The sequence below is a fragment of the Neopelma chrysocephalum genome, unplaced genomic scaffold, assembly GCF_003984885.1.
Source record: "Neopelma chrysocephalum unplaced genomic scaffold, ASM398488v2 Primary Assembly neopelma1_82, whole genome shotgun sequence".
Classification (NCBI taxonomy): domain Eukaryota; kingdom Metazoa; phylum Chordata; class Aves; order Passeriformes; family Pipridae; genus Neopelma; species Neopelma chrysocephalum.
The window spans coordinates 1500192-1520294 of NW_020897744.1; the positions used below are offsets into that span (position 1 = coordinate 1500192).

The window sequence follows — 20103 nt, forward strand, 5'->3', positions numbered from 1 at the left end:
GCTTTAAAACAAAGCTAAACCTTATTTCTTTATGAAAATAATGCAAATATTCAGCAGTAGAAATTATTCTTTTTGAGCCCTTTTATTGTGATAATATCCCAGTCCTTCCTATGCTTCTGTAAACTACAGACCCACCTGTAAACTTGTAATTTACTGACTCCCTCAAAACTTCCATTCTGTTTGTTGCCTCCATCCTCATCACCAGCCTGTTATTTATAGCTGTAACAACATCCAACAAAACTGCCCCTTACCAGGAAAGCTTCCCTCCTTCTCCCTCTGCCTTCATTGGATCCTGCTCTGAACGGATCAGAGCAGACAAATGTAGCCACCCACCTCTAGGAGGAAAACTGAGCTGCAGCCCTGGTGAAACATAAAGTTTATTTGGGTAAAGTGACGCAAAAATTCTTAAAGAGCTCTTTGGCAGCAGATTATCTGGAAATCAGACCATGTGAGGGGGGCTGGTGTACAAAAACCTCACCAAGGTGCTGAGTTGCCCACAGGCTGAGTTCCCGAGGCTGAAGTAAATGTGGGTGAAGGTCCCTCAGGCTTGGATAACTCCAAGGGAAGCGCTTCGGACCGACCCCAAACACAGGTATTTTATAATTTTGTCTCTAACACAGTGATGTCTAAAGTACTTTAGGAAATTCAGACAGACTCTGAGACGGCTTCTCCTCAGAGCCGACCTCCTGCAGCAGCAGACACTGGAGTTTCATTAACTTTCCTTCCTCGTTGCCTCTTTCAACTTCAGTTATAAAATCTGAAATACTAATGACAGGCTGAAACCTGAACTCTAGATTTTGTTCCTTTTTAAGGCAACTTTCAGGTCTTTGATTAATTTTTAAAACATTGGGAAAATGTACATCTAACAAAGCTTTGGGGGTGGAAAAAGATACACTGATTTTTGGTGAAAGTTTGCTTTGATTTTTTAAAACTTTTAATGCTTTCTCTTGCTTTTCTGCTGTGACATGCTCTACTCTGTCATGTTCAGGCACTTGTCCAGCAGTTATGAATGTTGGGAGTCAAATGCCTGTAAGCAGAAAATGTTCCAACAATCTGAAATTGGGAGTTCTGGCAGTTCACATAACTGCATTACAAATGTAAAGCTATTCAAAATTTACAAAAAAAAGAATTAAACTATAAGGAAAAATGAAGGAAAGCAGCAGAATCTGAAGTGGGGAGAAAAAGAAAAAAGTCAATGCAAACTGTTATTTATTTTGAAAGGGTAAAGTGAGGTTTGTTAACCATATGAAGTTATATTTTAAAAGGTAAACTGTTCTGGCACAGTAAATTATCGAACTCAATGGGACAGATTTATTGTAAGTAATAAATCTGAGGAGCATGTCCTATGTATTTATAGTCAAACACGTTTACTGAGACCAACTGGCTTGCTGGGTTAGTTTGCTAAGAAATGTGGAAGTTTAAGTAAGGAATGTAATGTAAGTGAATACAGGCAAGGACAACATGTTTTGACGGGTTAAGAAAGCCTGGGGGGAAAAGGATCGTGCATTTAATGGATTTGGGTTCTTGAAAATGTTGTGGCATTTTTGTAATGTGGGTTGTCAGTTGTCAGACTTTTACCAGGGAAGGGCTCAAACACTTGAGCTGCATCTTCTGGTGCTTTCGATGGCGCATTGACCATAATTTTCTTGGAGAGTTCTTTGCAAAGTTGTTGTACAGCAAGTGACAGCTGTGGGTCCATTTTCTAATTGCACAGGGCGTGATGAATTTCAGATGGTCAAAGTAAGAAAAAATGCCCTAAGAATGGAATTTAATAACCCCCCTAAATTATTCCCCCACATGGAAAGAGCTTAAATACACTGCACATTTCCTGCTTTCCTCCATGGAAATATAAACTGCTGAGTTTTCACTTGTAACAGTATTAGAGCCTGAAACGTTCTTTCTGTGTCCTGGTCTCCTTTCTGCTGCTCAGGTTTGAGCTCTTTTCCCAGCCCATGTGTTTGCAGCTCTGTTGATCTGTATCTTGAAGAACTGTTACAACATAATGAAGCCCATCTGTGGGACAAGTGTTTCATAAAGAACTTAAGTAGAACTTGGAGCCTGAATAAAGGGGCTGTAACTTGGAGATAGCCATTAACAAGCCACCTTCAAAGAAACATCATCTGTTACTCAGGAGTGGTGCTGTATTTATTTGGTGGTGGTTGCTGTGTTAGGACTCTTCCTTCAAGCTTATATAAATAATTTGAGGAAGAATACAAAAGCAATATCTTCCCTCTAAGCTTATCTGTTTCCTTGCACTACACACAGACACTCTCAAGCCACAAAATGCATTTCCCCCTTCCTGTTCTTTAAATGACTGTCACCAATTTGGCAGCATTCCCACTAAAATACAGTGTCTGCCTCCTCAACAAATTTTTAAAGGTAAAAATCTCTCTTTCCTGCAGACTTTTTAATTTCAGACTGAAACATGGATAAAATTGTGACATAAAACTCACAGCACAGGTTTATATTTCCCCAATACTGTTGCTTTCAGAAGCACTGTTTTCTCATCTTACTTATATTTAGCCTTATCTGGGAATACAGGAGTTAACCAGAGAGAGCCCACTCCTCATGCCACTCTTTGGGAAACACTTTAGTTCTCCCAGGAGGGCCATTGTCTCACCAGCACTACTTGCTGAGTACACTTGGACTCTGCTTTAGTATGTGAGCAAGCCCTTGGAGACCTGCAAATATTCATATACAGGATCCATGGTCACCTACACACTGCAAATCTCCTGTGAAACATTCACATGTTAGTGCTGTGCCGAAGTACCCAACCCAGTAACATTTAAAATCACCAGCACTGGGGTCAGACCTGTTACAACTCACTGGCACATAAATTTCAGTGGGTTTTGATCACTCTATCAAAACTCAGTTCAACTAGAGAAGAATATCTCAAAAAAACCCCTGAATAATTCAATGTTCAGTTGTTGAGGGATGTTCTAGATATCAGCTCAAATCTGCTTTGTACCTAACACCCCAATTCTGTGGCTACCAATTATATATGAATATCAGGCTTTGAAATCTGCAATGCAAACTGTCACACTTTCTGTCAGCTCACCTAATGGAAGCAAGATAATGTAAAGGGATATTCTAGGTATTTATTTTTTAATTAAATCAGTGTAACTGAACACACTCAAAATCAAAATGCACTAATTTTTTTGCACAATGAACCTAAATATGACTCGTGTGTGACATGAGTCCTGAACCTGGAAACACCCAGGTATGAGTCTGTCAGAGGGTCACAGCTCATATTTTGGCTCAGAGGTGAGAATGGTGCCTCCAGGTAAACAGCACAGCCTTCTCCTGCGTGAGATAAATGAGTTCTATCTCATTCGTAGTCATACAAACTTCTTGTTTGATATTCCAGATAGCAGTAATTTCCTTGGACTCTTTCCATTTATGTACAAGCCTGTGTGAACAGCAAGGTGTAACTGCAGTCAGGCAGATATGGCACTTCAAGCATCTGAAATACTTAAGTGATAAAAGTGAGATTTAGGTCAAGTTAAGAGTTTGATTCTGTTTGCCAACACCCCGGGCTCACTCTTTGTCTTGAGGTTCCAAGTGCTTTAATTCCCTGCAAGTCTCTGCCTGTGAGCGGCCGGGGCAGTGGGAGGGATGGTGGGACCGTGAGTTCTGCTGCAGGAATGTGGCTGTAACCCGGTGAGTGGCTGCTTCTCCACAAGCTTTGCTTTGTAAAATCAGCACGTGGGATAAGAACATAATTTGCATGAAGTGAAATATAAAAACAAATCTAGGAATTTTGCGACCGTCATGACTTCTGCAGTCAGGCACAGGGGGCTGGACAAGCCCTGGGAGCTGCCCAGGCACCGCAGCCACACCTCAAACACAGAAACCTCCAGGTGACTCGAGGCTTTAAGATTTGCCTCCTTGAAGCATCTGCTGTTTGCTCTATCTCAACCTCATTGCTTTACTCTCCTAGACATGCTAAAAGTCATTTTCTCCTTTAAAAAAAACCAGCAGGAGAATCACTTTGTTTTAAAGTGGTGGAAGGATTTGTTTACTCTGCGGCAGAGCATTAAAGGCAAGGGATTCCCACACCTCCACGAGAGGTCACTGCGTGCTCCAGAAATAAACAGGAGATGAGCCACCAGTTGTGCAAAAGGAAGCAGACCCCAGGCCAGGGATGCTCCTCGAGGATTGCTTTGCTAGAGGCAAAGGAGCCGAATTTGTGCATCAAGGCTTTTACATCATTTGTGTCATGCAGGGCTTTTACATCTACAGTGCTAGTTCAAGTTTAGCTCTGTGTGGGAGATAAATAAATATAATTTAATTAATATTTGGCTGATGTGAAGTGCGTTGGTGGCTCCAGCCAAGCATGTACAAACACATGTCTTCAATTATCCATCTGGGTGTTTTCAACAAACAAGCAAAGCAGGGAATAGTTGTGGTGGACACGCTACGTGTTCCAGGGTCACTCCTCTTTAGTCACTCTTTGCACAGGGAGGGTGCCATTGCCAGCCTGGCACCTTCCACGTGCTCCTGCACGGTATGGAAATACTGAGGTGAAAACTGCCCTGCAGAATAATCTCTGGGCAGAGCTACTGTAGGGAGACAAAGCACTCGGGGCCTCCCGAAGGAGCAAAGTCACGTCCACCAAACACAGATCAAACCGAAATGAAGGCACAGATATCTGTCCTCTTCCTCTTTTTATCTTTGCTTTCTCTTCCATAGCTAATTATGGGTGATAAGAAGCCAAGGTGCAGTTATATAAGAGCAACCTTTGCAACAGCTCAGACTGAAAATAGGTAATAAACTGCCATTTCTGACATTGTTCACTGTCATCAGTCAAGCACCTGAACTACTGAGAGATCGGCACAGAGAAATGGAGGCTGAAGTGGGAAAAATCCTTCACTATTACAGAAAATTTCCCTGGATGTCCTCCCTGCTGTCCTAGCATACTTCCCAACCCCAAGAGCTCCAGTTCTGCAGCTGTTCACTGTAGCTGTTACAGTTCCTTCAAGTATTTTTTTTCTTGAGCTGTAACAAATCAGGGGGAAAAGTATGTTCTCCTGGAGTTTTTTACAGCGTAATGAAACTTTTTGATTCTGTATCTGTTCTGTTTTTATGTGCCAACTATGCCCCCCTGAACACCACTGAATAGCCCTGGAGTTCCTCACTCCAGAGATTTCCCAGGATAACTGACAAGCTGTAGTTCTGTTTCAGAAAAAAAAATAGTTTCATCTCAAGCCCCTGAAAATTCACGTGCCATTTTGCGTCTTTGAGGCTCAAACTACTGAAAATTCTACAAAAATATTTCAAATAATGTTCCATTTCTTTTCTGTGGTCTGCAGAAGACCAGAAGGAGCTTAGATCTGGATAGACAATGACCCTCATTGTCACAGATCTTGGAAATCAACAATACACTCGAGGACCTCCCCTTGGTGAAGAAAGCACTGAGAAGTATCTTTGTGCAGAAACAAAGGGCTTTGCAAACACAGTAAGTGTTTAAGCCTTAGGTATGGGAAAATCAGTCCCAAGAGATAATGCAGTTAAATCAACATCCTTTACTGCTTTCCCATTTATGGATCAGAGGTGTAAAGTCCAGAAGGGCTCAGGTTACTTTTCCATATTCCTACCTTATATTTAATATGCTCTATACAAGGGAAGGATTGGCTGTGGCCTTTCCTAGGAATTCTGTGTTGACACCAGTGGTGGTAGGACTGTTGCCATCTACATAAGCTCTTTTGGGACATTTGGAAGGTTTTGGACTCCAAAGACATTCAGGTTTTCTGGTCCTGCAGGTAAAACAGAAACTCCTGTTCTTGATGTTTCAATCTTTGTGGATGATTAACTAATGGTAGCAAAGTACGTGCTCCTGTAAAAATTCACATTAATGATGCATTGCTTGCTTTGTGATGAAAATGATATTATTTGGGTAAAGACAGAAGGTAAGCCTGGAGAATTAGAGATTTCTGCAAGTTATAAACAACACCTTCAAGTGACTTTTATCTCGAGAACATCCTCCCATTTGCTTTGCAGTTTGATAACTTTCCTTCTCTTTCTACTTGAACTGAGAAATGTTTAGAAGAGGTTTAACAAGTTGTCTTTGCAAAAGGCTCAAAGCTGCGAAAAACTTGAGTTTTAATAGCTCTGGTAATCAGCAAATTCTAGAAATAAGCAAATAATATCCCTTCTCTGCTTTAGTTTTTCCTCCAGTTAAAAATGAAATAATGCTTATTGTTCTGCTAGGATGTGACAATAGTAGCTACTGTTGTAAAATGCTTTGAAAAGTTAAAAATAGATGCAATTGTAATAATTTAATCTGTGGTGGCATGGTGTAGTTTGTGTGACTCTTTGCTGGCTATAAAGCAGGGTTACTACCCTGGGGAATTTACAGCACAGAGGATCAACTCCTGTGCCAAGGTTTTGTTGGGTAAAGGCAGTTGAGTATTTACATTATCTGAACAAATGAGCAGAAAACAAAGCATAACCTGCTGAATCACAACTCTTTTTTCTGTTCTCTTTGTTCTGAAGGAAAAGTTATTTGTGTCACATTTCTTCTTTATTTCAGGATGGTTTATTTCCCTTGGATTCTGTTTTTAGCACATATGAAGAGGGCAGGTAAAGCCAGGGATTCTCCCAGTGCCTGTTTTTTTGCCCACAAGCCTTCCTGGGGCTGGAACCACAGTGTCAGCAGATCCAAACAGAAGGAAAGATGCTTTTATCTGCCCAAGGAGTCAAATAAAACTGGGGACAGGTTTTATCCTTTAGACTCACGTGTTAGCTTTTAATCAAAAGAATCAAATTGAAGTTTATTATCTTTTCTTCTTGCTATTAGTGTTGACTGAGCCTCAAGTGTTAATTGATGCAAAACCAGTGAGATTTAAATACTTTTCTGAAGTTTCATTCAAGCCTTCTAGGTCTGCTGCTAAACATAGCAGACACTGTGGGATTCTCAAGAAAGGTAGTCATGAAATGTAATTTTTATATCCATGGTTATCCCATATTTCTTTAAATAATTCTTTTGCCTTCATACTGGGTGAATCTAGAAATTGCCACAGGATGAGTGGATCAGTCACAGCTTATGAAAATGAATGTCCAAGTCACACTAAAGTCTGACCTCAGTTTGCAAACTGGGAGTCCCACAAGCTCCCTGGGTGTGAATCCAGTGTTCAGAGAACAGAAGACAGCAGGACTGTGACTGCCTGTGAGGTGTCCAACAATGCCCAAAGTCCCGCACACCTGCCTGAGAGGGTGTAATGCAGGTACACCGACCTCTGCTGTGGAAGAGGATGACTGTTTCCTTCCTTTCTCTGGACAAAATCCTGAATGGATTATCAGCTCTGTGATTCACATTGCATGCTGTGATGGCTAATTACTTCCGACGGTATTTTAATCACAGAATCTGTCAGTTGTAACTTGAAAGTTACCAGAATCATGGATTTGTAACTCTCTTTTAATTTCTTAGATGGTGCCCGTGCCTTCAATCGGATGGATTTAAGTATGGAAGAGGAATTCTAAAAGTGGTGGGAATAAAAGTGTGGGAAGACAAGCCACGAGGGGACTCTGTGCTGCTGCCTGTCTGCAAGTGATCAGAACAAATCCCAGAAAAAATGGAAAAAAAGGCAACAAGCAATGAGACTGAGCCACTAACTTCCAAGAAAGATGCCTCAGACTGTAACAAAGGAGAAGATTGTAAAGAGAACGGACTTCTGGTCAGGAACCCTAAATCTGCCCTGCGGCTGGTAGAGGATGGCAATAAAGTCCATCCCAGCCAGGGGGGCAAAGGGGAGGCTGCTCAGATCTCAAATGGTTATTCAGCAGTTCAGAGCTCGGCCCCCTGCAATGGGATGGGAGAAGTGGAGGATACCCAGGGCACGGCCCCAGCAGCCACAACCACCACCACAACCACCACGTCCACCACCTGTGGAGCTGAAGGGCAGCAGCAGCTGATGGAGTTGGAAGACAGAGAGACCTGGAGTAAAAAAATTGACTTTCTCCTCTCTGTCATTGGATATGCAGTGGATCTGGGAAATGTGTGGAGATTTCCATATATATGCTACCAAAATGGAGGAGGTCAGTGCCCAGCCCTGTTGGGTGTTTCTTAATGCTGAACTTCCTTGCTTATAAATGGATGACTTAGTGGCTTTTAAATTATCCTGTATAACAAATGATCAGAGGGAAATTACTTACTTTTTAAGCAGACTGGAAAACTTAAATATTGGGATAGGATAACATTAAGATGAAAGAAAAACTAGTCAGCAAGATTTAAAAAATCAGTATACAATTAGCAAGCTATGTGCACAATCACCCTCCCATAGGAAACACTCAATCCCTGCCCAAAGGAGTATTTTAAAGTCAGATAAACCAACATGTCAAAACCAACTCATGATGAAGGCGAGGTCTTAGACTGGCATAAGAGACAAAATATAAATCTAAAATCTACTCAAGGAGATCTTGGAGAGGACTTTTGTCTCCTTGATGTAACAAAGGCATTTTACTGGCTAAATAAATTATTTTATCTGTAGCCCATCTCACAGCTGTACCCATTGTAGCCAGCGGAGTCTTGGTGAATCCTACATGTACTCACTACAGAAATGTGAGAAATTTGGCCTGAGTGCTGCTTCTTTTTCACACAGCTAAGTAGTTACTCTTACAAGAAATCCCACAATAATTCAGTGTGGTACACTGGCTACAGAGGGGATATGCATTTTCCCTGTGGGATAAAAAGAACTCCAGTTTATAGAGTGCTGGTACTGTTGGAAGAGAAGTCCTATGAAGAGTTACAATCATGTGCTTTCTCTCTTGCAGGAGCATTCCTCATTCCTTACACAATCATGGCCATCTTTGGAGGGATTCCCCTCTTCTATATGGAATTAGCACTAGGACAGTACCACAGGAATGGGTGTATTTCCATTTGGAGAAAAATATGTCCTATATTCAAAGGTAAAGAAGGGAACTTTCTGAATAACTGGAAAATTTTCCTATAAAGATGAAATTTCTGGGAAAAAAGGAAAATCTCATAAAACTCATAAGGCTTGTTCTACAAGATTTTGGTTTTAAAAGAAAGCTTTCCTAAAACTCTATAACATCTGCATGTGTGTGTACTGTTGTATACACCTATAATATGCAACTCTCAAATTGATTAGAGGCCAGTTCACTTCTCTGACCCAAGTCTGAAAATATAAATAAAAGATAGGAAAAGGAGGTGTTCTATATGCTCATTTACTGTTGTTCCCAGTGTTATAGCTCTGATCTTGTCTTTTTTGAGGCTGCAAGATGCCTATTTCTGAACTCCAGAAATTTAGGAACAGATAAAAAAAATCTCTATAAGCATGTTCTGTCTTAACTAAGGATGTTTTAGTGGAATCAGAGCCTGAGTGTTTCTGAAGTCACATGAAATTCCAGCATTGTAAACACCTGGGAGGGTATGGTTAAGTCCTGCAGAGCTGCCCTAGAAAGTCAGTAATGGTAGCTGATGTGATAACCAATTCCTTTTATTTTTGGCCTAAACTTTACACTGACTGCACGTAATTATTTCCTGCCTCACTAGGAATTGGCTTTGCCATCTGTATAATAGATCTTTATGTAGCCTCCTACTACAACACCATCATGGCTTGGGCCTTTTACTACCTCATATCCTCCTTCACGGCGGAGCTGCCGTGGACCAGCTGCACAAACCCCTGGAACACAGGCAACTGCACCAACTACTTCAGCAAGGACAACGTCAGCTGGTCCGTGCACTCCGTCTCTCCCGCTGAAGAATTTTATACGTAAGTGCATGTAAGTGAGGACGGTGATAGGAGACAGTCTGGTGGAGCAGGTAGCAAGCTCTTCCTTGGAGGAGAGCAGGGCTTAATGTTAATGGTGCCCTCTCCTGAACCATTCAAATCACTGAATATTTGTAGGTTACGTAAGGTTGGGGTGGATGGGGGTACTCAGCTGTCATCACTTATCATCCCCAACGTACCATTAACATCAAACTTTTAGCTAAAATAAAATAAATCTGAGATTACATGACTCCGAAGGCTACTTATCAAGGCCTCAGGACTCCTTGTAATGGTCACACCACAGTACAGGACTATTCAAAGCAAACTTAGTGTAAGCATTTGTTAAAAAAAATAAATATCTATACTGTGCTTTTCTTTCCTCTTTCAGCCGCCAAGTTCTACAGGTGCACAGGTCTGAGGGGCTGGATGACCTGGGGGGCATCAGCTGGCAACTGACCCTCTGTTTGTTGCTAATCTTCACCATTGTGTACTTCAGTATCTGGAAAGGGGTCAAAACATCTGGCAAGGTGAATGCAAAAGCAGGATAAATCAACTTGGTACAGGACAGTCTAGAGGCAGTTCTAAATGAGCTAATTAACTGTCAGGGAATTGTCTCAGTGTTCATGACAGGGATTACAGGCTGATTATTTGGGAATGCTGTAGAGTGATTGCTATTGTTATCCAAGTAATATATGACACCAGTAAGTTACACCCCTGTTCTCTGGGCAAGAACAGTCCTGCCAGGGAAAGTGGGTACAGATGTGCACACTGCCTGTTTGCAGACCTTCAGAGCAGCTCATGTGAAGATGTCATAAATCCTAAGAGATATAATATAAATATCTCATTCTTATTACCCCTGTTAAATTTCTACCCGTGGCAAATGCTGTGTTACCATTTTCCCTCACAGGTGGTTTGGGTGACTGCCACGTTCCCTTACATCATCCTCATTATCCTGCTAGTAAGAGGTGCAACTCTGCCTGGGGCTTGGAGAGGTGTCCTCTACTACTTGAAACCTGACTGGCAGAAACTCCTGGCCACTGAGGTAAGAAACAGGATCAAAGGGCAGAGATTTGCTTTGAGCCTATCAGTGTGTATATCAGCACATACATACTTCAGTGTCCAAAAGAGCATGATTGAACAGATGTCTTAGCATGGACTTAAAAGCCTGACTCCATGCTCTTGTTTAAACAGTCCTGCTATTCCTTCCATAATTATGAAGAATTTTAAAGATGAGAATCCACCATCAGTGGCAGAATTCCCATACAGTGTGTGAATAGAATTAGCAATATGATTAGAAAGAAAACAAGTGACCAGTTTTTCATTAGAAAAATGGTGAACAGGCTGTGGAGGAGGAATAAATCAGATAGGCCTGCATACACCTCAAAAATCTGGAAGGAAAGGAGGAATGAGGACAAGACTGAGTGAACCAACAAACCTCAGTCACTCCAGTATCTGATTCAGCCATGAACTCCGTGGATGACAAATAGTCCATCAGGCCCAAGGCTGCACTTACTTCACTGCCTGTGAAAGTGTCTAGTGAGGAGGGTGATGGAAAAAAACCCAAAGCAATAAATAGTACAAACACATAGATTAAAAATTTCTAATGTTTGCAAGTCTGGTGCTGCCCAGCTGATATGGAGAGTTTTGAATGAAGAGGAAATGAAAAGACACCAGTCTCTGATAAAGCAGCATCTCCAATAAGGACCCACATCTTCTGAAAAAGCAATAAAGGGCATTGATATTGTATTGGATGTATCTGAAGTGAGGACAGCAGATTGCAATCTGTGTGCTGGACGATGACAGAGCTCTGTCTGGGTGATACAGGATGGCCTCACACGATGGAAGAGAATATTAGAAATGAGTTGTAATGAACTCCATGTTTCAATCAAAAGAGGATAAATGAATGAGGACTTTCACCTTCAGAAAGAGAACTGATATTGTACTTTAGAACATTACTCATTAGGGCTGTGGCCACTTTTCAAGTACAACAGGCTTTTCATAACAAGATCATCACACTTGCATCTGTCATGGCTACAACAAAGCTGAATTGAGTCCTAAGGACCAGAACTGCACCCACACTGTCAAACGTATTTCCACAAATCTAGGAAAAATCTGGACAGTGTTCATCTACTACTTAGCCTGGAGGACACAAAGCCAAACATGGGACTACTCCACAGCACACAGAGTTTGGAGGAAGACTGCAAAATCATGGATAGAAAGTTCTCTATGCACGTGTGCAAAACTTGTGTTAAACTGATTATGAGGCAAATCACTGAATTAATCTAAGATGCTTCCAGAAGTGAAACTGCCACAACAGTGCAGAGATAAAAGAAGCACCCATAGGCACCAGAGTAGATATTTACAGCTCTCACAGATCTATAATAATCATTCATATTTCAACATCTCTCCTAACAAAGTGTCAGTTAGACCAGGACTAGGACATAGGCAGAGCAGTGAAAAAACCTTTTGTAGGCCTAAGTGATATTCTGAATATCCCAAACTCATTCAATCTGTTTCACATCATTTTTTTCTTGATTTTCAATATTTTTCAGGTTTGGGTGGATGCAGCAGCTCAGATTTTTTTCTCCCTGGGACCAGGTTTTGGGGTCCTATTGGCTTATGCCAGCTACAACAAATTCCACAACAACTGCTACCAGTGAGTTCTACCTTATTCTAAAAGTAAAATCAAGTTAAAAAATGTAACTGTGGGTATTGATGAAAAAGAAACATGGTGCTGGTGAAAGGCACTGAAATGTCAGACCTGTGTACATACAAATGAGACAGAAGTGTAACAGAACAGAAATCCTTATTGCAAGAACCTGCAATCTAAAGCATTTCTCCTCTGTTGTGCCCACCTTAAAGAGAAATCATTTTCACCAATTACAGTAGAGGTCTAAAGTGTAGAAAACTGTGGCAACAAAATGGACTAAACCCCTGACAAACCATCACACTGTAATTATTTAATCTTAGGAAATAACTTCATGTTCTTGAGCTGAAAGGCAATTTATAGTTGTTTCCTTGTTTAAATTGAAAAAATTCTATTTCTAACTTGTGAAATAAAATTCTTAATTCTTTAATATTCCTATAGTAATTCCTATTCTTTTAAAACAGCCAGCATTCAATCTAGTGTCAGACTAATGTTACAGCATCTGTTTGAATTCGAAGAAGGAAAAGTAGTCATGGGTTGTTTTTTTTAACTTGCTTTCAAACATGCTGCTTTTTTTTTTCCCTGTATTCTCCTAGTTTTTCTAGGAGCCTGTCCAGACTGTTAACTCACCCCATCTGGTTGTAAATTACCCTTTGCAGCAGATGCACATTCCCTGATGTGAGTTAGGTCTTCTGTTGCAGAGATGCTCTGGTTACCAGCACCGTGAACTGCGTGACCAGTTTCGTGTCTGGATTTGTCATCTTCACTGTGCTGGGGTACATGGCTGAGATGAGGAACGAGGATGTGTCAGAGGTTGCCAAAGACACCGGTAGGTTAATGCTCTTACACACCTCAAACTGCTTCTAAGCAAGAATATATTCGTGTGTTACCTTCTAGATTGAGAACAGCCCAAGTGATGAGAAATATTTAGTATTGATTCAGGATACTGACTTTATGATAAGGGCACTGTTACCCAGTAGAGCTAAAAAACTAGCCCATAAATACAGCACATACAAGTCATATTGCAGCTTCACACACGTGGTGGTAACAGCCTGTGGGGAGTTTTCCCCTGGGAGATAACACGTTTCAGTGACCCAGTCTGCCCTCCCTGCAGCAGCACTGGCTGACAATTATCCCAATTCTCTGACACCAGGACCCAGCCTGCTCTTCATCACGTACGCCGAGGCCATTGCCAACATGCCAGCTTCCACCTTCTTTGCCATCATCTTCTTCCTGATGCTGCTCACGCTGGGATTAGACAGCACGGTGAGTAGTGGGGCTCCCAGACCCTCCATGTACGGCCTCACCCCCCCCAGACAGCACAGAAACAGAACTGCAAACATTGCACTGTCACTGGGGGGGTTACAGCAGGATTGGCAACTCCAGGTGCCTTCTGTAAGACAGCAACTATTACACCAATTTTTGCCTAAATATAATTAAATGATTTGTCACTGTTGTACTGTGACAACTCCTAACAGACCCAGAAACACAACCAAAGCACTTGATTCACAAACCCTTGGTTGAATGCGGCCTTCCAGGCTCCTTCTCGCTTGTGAACCTACAAAGCAATTATTAAATTCTGGAAGTTTTTCTCACAAATTGGATTTAAAAGGTGGGAACTGGAGGTGGGAACTCTCAGCGGCCCTGTGAGGAGGAGATACACTAAAAGCTTATCATGTGAGCCTGGTTTTACAGATGGAGAATTAGCTCCTTCCAGCAAGGCTGAGCTCAGCTGATTTAATGATCTTGGTTCTACTGAACCACCTCCCACTTGTCCCCACCGAGTGCCTGTAACACAGAACTGCCTCTGGATGACAGTCCATTCCTGCAGATACTTGAAGACTAAATCCCCACCCTAAAGAGCTGTAAAGAGCTTTCTGAGGAGAGACTTGTCTAAACAGCAGCCACACCACCTTTACAGCAGAACAAAGCCCCAGTGCTTCTGTGCTGTAAAGCTCCTTTAAGTATTGAAACACACTTTCAAGCAGGTAACACTGCCCTCTATTTTCCAGTGATTTTTCCATGCTTTTCAGTTTGCAGGACTAGAGGGAGTGATTACTGGAGTACTGGATGAATTCCCACATGTCTGGGGCAAACGCAGGGAATTGTTCGTCCTTGGCCTGACCATTGTTTGCTTTTTGGGGTCACTGGCAACCCTGACATTTGTGAGTATTTCACCCACTCCCAGCCCTCCTCACTGGCAGTTTCCTGCAAATGACATCTTGGAGGGGGTGGTATTTTTTCAAGAGAGATTCAAGACATCAGATTAAATCTCCAGCCTGTGATCTTTATACATTAGAAATCAATTACTTGGAATAAACGTGAACACTATTTCACTAGGAAATGTGTTGCAAAATGATCCTACTGCAACACATCATAAATGACACGGCTGCTCCAGCTGCTGCATCAGTCAGCAGACAGCCCTCCACATTTTGCATGTGGTTTACTTCTTGTTCCCAGAAACTCCATGTTTAAAAATAACATGAATTGTTATAATTTCCCCAATGTTTAAAATTTATTTTGAATTAAAAAAAAAATTATAAAAAATGATCGGCTAGAAAATGCTGCAGCTGACTGTTGCAGTTTTCCAAAAATTTCTAGTAATGAATTTCCTGGATATCCCAGAAATTAGTCACACAGAAGAGTCCCTGGGGGGCTTGTGGATTTCATTCTCACAATAAGAATTTTTTGAATAATGAGTGTAATGACCATAAGGGAAAAAGAAAAAAATACTTGGCTTTCCTGTTACATTTCGCTCCACTTGCTCATTTATGTGCAACTTCCTTCTCACTTAAAGTGTTTGCTCTACAAGGACGATTAGTCCCTCCCCAAGGGGTCTCCTCTTTCATGATTCTAGACCCCAAATGGGAAGAAAGCAAAGCAACACTTTATTTATTTCCTTTCAGTTGCTATAATTCATGTTGGAGAAAGATGCCATCATAGAAGGCAGGCAAAAGCCATCCTGCCAACCACCACCAAATCCCATTTTGTTCAGTAAAATCCAGGTAGAACTGCCAGCAGGTTTTAGCTTCTCTGCATGGCAACCCCACTGGTGAGGGATGTCCACAGAGAGCGAGCAGATCACCAAGGATTTCCCTGGCAGGAACTGCCACAAAGGGACAGAACTGAGTGAGTTTCCCATCTGAGAATAAGCAGGATTTCCATCCCTGGATCCTTGGGACACTGACAATTCGATGTCCTTTCCAGGGGGGAGCGTATGTGGTAAAGCTGTTTGAGGAATACGCCACTGGTCCAGCTGTCCTGACCGTCGTGTTCCTGGAAGCAGTCGCTGTGTCCTGGTTCTATGGTAGGTCTACAAACACTCCTGAGCTTCTGCAGTGCAGCATTTCCTCAGTTTCAGCAAAGATCAGTGATGTCTCCAGAAAAAGTTCACAAAACCTTTTTACAAACTCACTGATTACTAAATCTGTGAGAATTAATATTGTTCTCTGAGAGAAGTAGAGACACCTAAAAGTAACAGGAGATATAATTCAGACTAATGAAGGATTTAATATAATTAAGAGTTATAGGAACAAAACAGTCTCTGGTGCTGGATTCTAGATTTACTTGCTTGGCATAAAAAATGCTGAACATCTACTTAGGGAAAACTTAGATCTGCTGTCACCCCTCTCCTCCCATTTGTCTTCACAGGCATCACCCAGTTCTGCAACGACGTGAAGGAAATGCTGGGCTCTGCCCCAGGCTGGTACTGGCGAGTTTGCTGGGTTGCAATTAGTCCCCTCTTCCTTCTGGTGAGTTTTCTTTGGAGCTTTTTCTTTCCAGCACAAGAAAATTACCACTGAGCAATGCAGTTCCTTAGACTTCTAAGAGCTAAATTCTGGAATTTTCTCGTGAAGTTCTTTAGTAATAATTTTCGTTGAACCGAAAAAGGCTCAATTAATGATAAAGCCAATGCAATGCTGCAAGGTCTTGTTACCAAATCATGATGTTAAGGATTTTTGCAGATGAGTTAGCTAAGTACGTCTGGGTTCTGAAGAACTTTCCTCCCTCCCTCTGCTGAGCAAACTCACTTTGTTTAGTTGCTTTATCTCAGCAAAATGAAGTAAAAAAGGTTATGAAACACACTGTCAGTAAATACACTGTCTCAGCAACCGCTGACCGACAACTTCAGAATATTCCACTTAAGTTTTACAGCCGTTAATTACAACTTTTATAAATCTATAATTCAGAATGGGAAATACTGCCCAAATATTTGACTTGGCAGTATTATTGATAACACTTGAACATAAAGTGTTCATTTCCTGATTCAAAATTAGTTCACGGTGTCTTTTATTCTGACTGGCCTTAGTGGGAGCAGAGCAGGTCAAGACGGAGTTTATGAAGCACAGAATGTAGATTTAAGACCTGCAAAGTGAATTCAAAGCACTTGTAATGATCAAGGCATAATTAACAGACTTCCATTTTATTACTCCTAGAAAAAGAAGGGATGAAAAGGCTATAAATAAAAATGTGACACCACAGTAATTTTTATAGAACTGTTCGCTTTGTGATCCTAAACCAGCAAAATAAACAGAGGCACAGAGCTCTGGGGATGTGGTTACCAGGCAGAGCTATCTGCATTCCCTGTGGGAACTAACCCAAAATAAGGAAAGCTCAGAAGGAATGATGTAATTTCCATATGGAAATTTTCCTGGTAATCTTGAGCTTCTGATGATACTCTGGAAGAAACAAAGTCAGAGATCCTTCCGAAGATATTCACAAATATTATTTCTGTGATATTCAACTAAAAGTATTTGTTGTTTCATAGGACATTTTTCAGTCATGAATGATATGCTTAGGAAAATGATGAACAGCAATAACCAAGCTGACATTTCTTTCTTCTCCTATATTGACAGAGAGCAGTGTAGTGTGGAGAGAATCTGCTTTGGAAAGCATTGCTTTGGTCTTTGTTTTGTGGTTTCTTGTTGGTTTTTTGTTTCTTTTTAAAATCCATACTAACGTAATTCAGGATTTTTTCAGTGTCAACATACGTTGAGTCCTACTAATTTATTTATTTCAGTGCCAGGTAGGAACACAGAATTCCCCAGTGTGTGTGCCATCAAAATCCACTTATTCATACTTCATTCCTTCTCTTTTTCAGTTTGTTACTTGCAGCTTTCTGTCCAACCCTCCTGAGCTGAGGCTTTTTGAATATGATTATCCCTACTGGACCACAGTGGTGGGTTATTGCATAGGAACCTCATCTGTCATCTTCATTCCAATCTACATGGTTTACCGGCTGATCGTCACTCCAGGAACACTTAAGGAGGTATCCAAGATGCTCTGTCGCTTCTATTTGATGTTAGGAAGGAGGGGATTCCCATAAATATTACGAGTAGGTTTTTCTAGGGACTGATGACCTGGGATTTGGCTGTTCTGTTCCTGGCCAGCTGAATGCTAATTGACTTCTGCCCATTCTGAGGGATTCAAAAGTCTCCCCAGGTCTTACTGAGGCCACCAACATATTCTTAGAAATATTATATCATGTAATTTTTTTAAGCTCTCCTGAACTAGAGGCTCTTCCTAGAAATCACCCCAGACACTGTCATGTAAAGAGGCAGTGAAGGGCTGGTTCCCCTGGGTATATCTGTAAGAAAGGGTTCTTTTTCTCTCCCATAAGATAATATTTCTCTGTCATAAACCTGTGGCAGCCTGTGATGACCATTTTGGGATTTACTGTAAGTTCAAATAAATACCAGTTCATAAAGAATCTGTTCAGTTGACTCAGGGTATCCAAGTAAACTGCAAAGTCCTAAAGCACCAATACAACAACTGCCAAGCTTTGATTTCAATTATGTTACAAATAATTAAAAAAACCCACTGTGTACTTCTATAGCACTTTACACCTTCATAGTGCTGAAATAACAGAGGCCTGAAGTAATAAGTGGTAGTAGTTCAAGAGTAGTTCAAGTAGTTAAGTAGTTCAGGAGTTAAGTAGTAGTTCAAGAGGTGTAACTCAAAGTCGTATTTTATTATAAATCTCTTTCTAAATGTCTGTCATGTATTACCTCTAAAATTAATCAATTTCTAATATTAATTGCTTTCCAACAGCGTATTCTGAAAAGCATCACTCCAGAAACAGCTACAGAAATTCCCTTTGGAGACATCCGCATGAATGCAGTATAAACTACCCTGGGTTTGGGGGCACAGAGGGGAGCACAAGATGTCACCTTCCCCACACTCCCCCCGCCGAAGAATCCCCTTTCCAGCTGAGACAACAGAGGAGTTTCCCATGGAGGCTGCAGCACTGACAACAGGCATTTGGGAACGTGATGCCTCCAGCACATTCACCCAAGCAATTCAACGAAACCTCCTGTGCACTTCCAACCAGGCTGAACTGAGAACTCCCTCCCTCTGGAACACGAGGACGCCTGTGTGCACGGGAACATCCCTGCTCCACGTGTGGGCACCGGGTGACTGCAGCAGCCACTCCAGGCCGGGTGGGATTAGGTGTGAACCCCAGTCTGTGGCAGTGCTCCCGTACCTTCCTCAATGTGGTCGTTCGTCCTGGGCAATGTCGTATTCGCTTTAAGGTCCTAATTGCTTCAACTACGTGGAAAAATGCAGAACTACTTCTGATAGCCATACATCACTCGAGCAACACAGGGTTTTATAAACTAGGAATATAAAAAAATAGTTAATCCCCGAGGTTTGTAGTGGAGGAGATAGAGGGAGAGGAAACAATCCTGAGCAGCACTACATACAGCTCTGCACACATCAGCACTGGCCTCCTTTTCATTTCCTGCATTTTGTAGGTGGTAACAATTTCTACTGTTTCTTGCATCATAAATACTGCAAAAGCAATTTTTGTGATGTTTTAGGCTTCACTTTCCTTTAGATGGAGTGGTTGAAATACTGAGAAACTGATTTCATTTATTTATATCATTGCTTTTTTTCTTCCTTTTACATATCCACCTGAAAACATGTAAAATAACCAATATTTATCAGGTAGCTCAACAAGTAGCCATATATTAAATATCAGTTTTGTACAAAACCCACTTATATTGATACCAAATGGGCTGCACTGCAATTACAAATGTTTTGAGGCAAACATTTCCTTCTCTTCAGCTCACCTTCCACTCATCTGTCACACGAGTATATCCTACCCTCTGTTCTGAACAGTGAAAGGAAGTTATGAGACTGGTAAATTAGGACCATCTTTGCCTTTTAAAGAGAATTAAACTGGAGTTTTAGCTGTACAGAACTAAGTATTCCCTCCAACTTGTACATGACGCGCCTGTATTAATTTATGCAGCTGTTTAGTTACAAGTGTTGCAAGCTGATTGTAAGTCATCAGTATGTGCCTTGTACTGTAAACTGTTATTGTAATAAATTTAATATTCACAAACCATCTGTAGACGTCTCTCGTGCCTCTCTCTTATGGGAACAACAAAGATAAAACCTCACTTCTAAGTAAAAGCAGAATATCTAGTCCAGTTTACAATATCAACAAGGCCTCTGACAAAAAGCAGAGGATTCCCTGCAGTGTTTGAACCCTGGCCCACGGCTGAACGCTCCTTCATTCCATTCCAGCAGAAGAACCAATGCTCATTACATTTGTTTAGACAAAAAAGCAAAACCAAACTCCTCCACACTTGGAGCAAGTGCTCAGCTGCTTGATTAGCTTACATATAAAACTCATTCAAGTCTCTGTAAACTGCGAGATTTGCATTTCATTTTACTCACATTTTGTCTCATTACTAAGTTTGCTGAACAAATTATTAG

At 41.3% G+C, this 20103-nt stretch overlaps 1 protein-coding gene across 1 annotated transcript; it reads left to right on the plus strand.

The window, feature by feature from the left end:
• The first annotated feature begins 225 nt into the window (after positions 1 to 225).
• On the plus strand, positions 226 to 19731 carry SLC6A4 (solute carrier family 6 member 4). Its single transcript, XM_027690947.1, has 14 exons — positions 226 to 592; positions 7430 to 8037; positions 8773 to 8907; positions 9515 to 9734; positions 10120 to 10258; positions 10639 to 10773; positions 12284 to 12387; positions 13080 to 13207; positions 13532 to 13644; positions 14412 to 14543; positions 15586 to 15685; positions 16030 to 16130; positions 17480 to 17647; positions 18430 to 19731. The coding sequence occupies exons 2-14, from the start codon at positions 7575 to 7577 to the stop codon at positions 18502 to 18504; spliced, it is 2013 nt and encodes a 670-aa protein (XP_027546748.1). The 5' UTR covers positions 226 to 592; positions 7430 to 7574; the 3' UTR covers positions 18505 to 19731.
• The last annotated feature ends 372 nt before the right edge of the window (positions 19732 to 20103 follow it).

Bases quoted from the DNA above. Each gene is read 5' to 3' on its own strand.
- SLC6A4 (XM_027690947.1), top strand. From the start codon at position 7,575: ATGGAAAAAAAGGCAACAAGCAATGAGACTGAGCCACTAACTTCCAAG. The intron at 8,908-9,514 runs GTAAAGAAGGGA...CTGCCTCACTAG, and splicing joins AATATGTCCTATATTCAAAG to GAATTGGCTTTGCCATCTGT. The intron at 13,208-13,531 runs GTAGGTTAATGC...CTCTGACACCAG, and splicing joins AGAGGTTGCCAAAGACACCG to GACCCAGCCTGCTCTTCATC.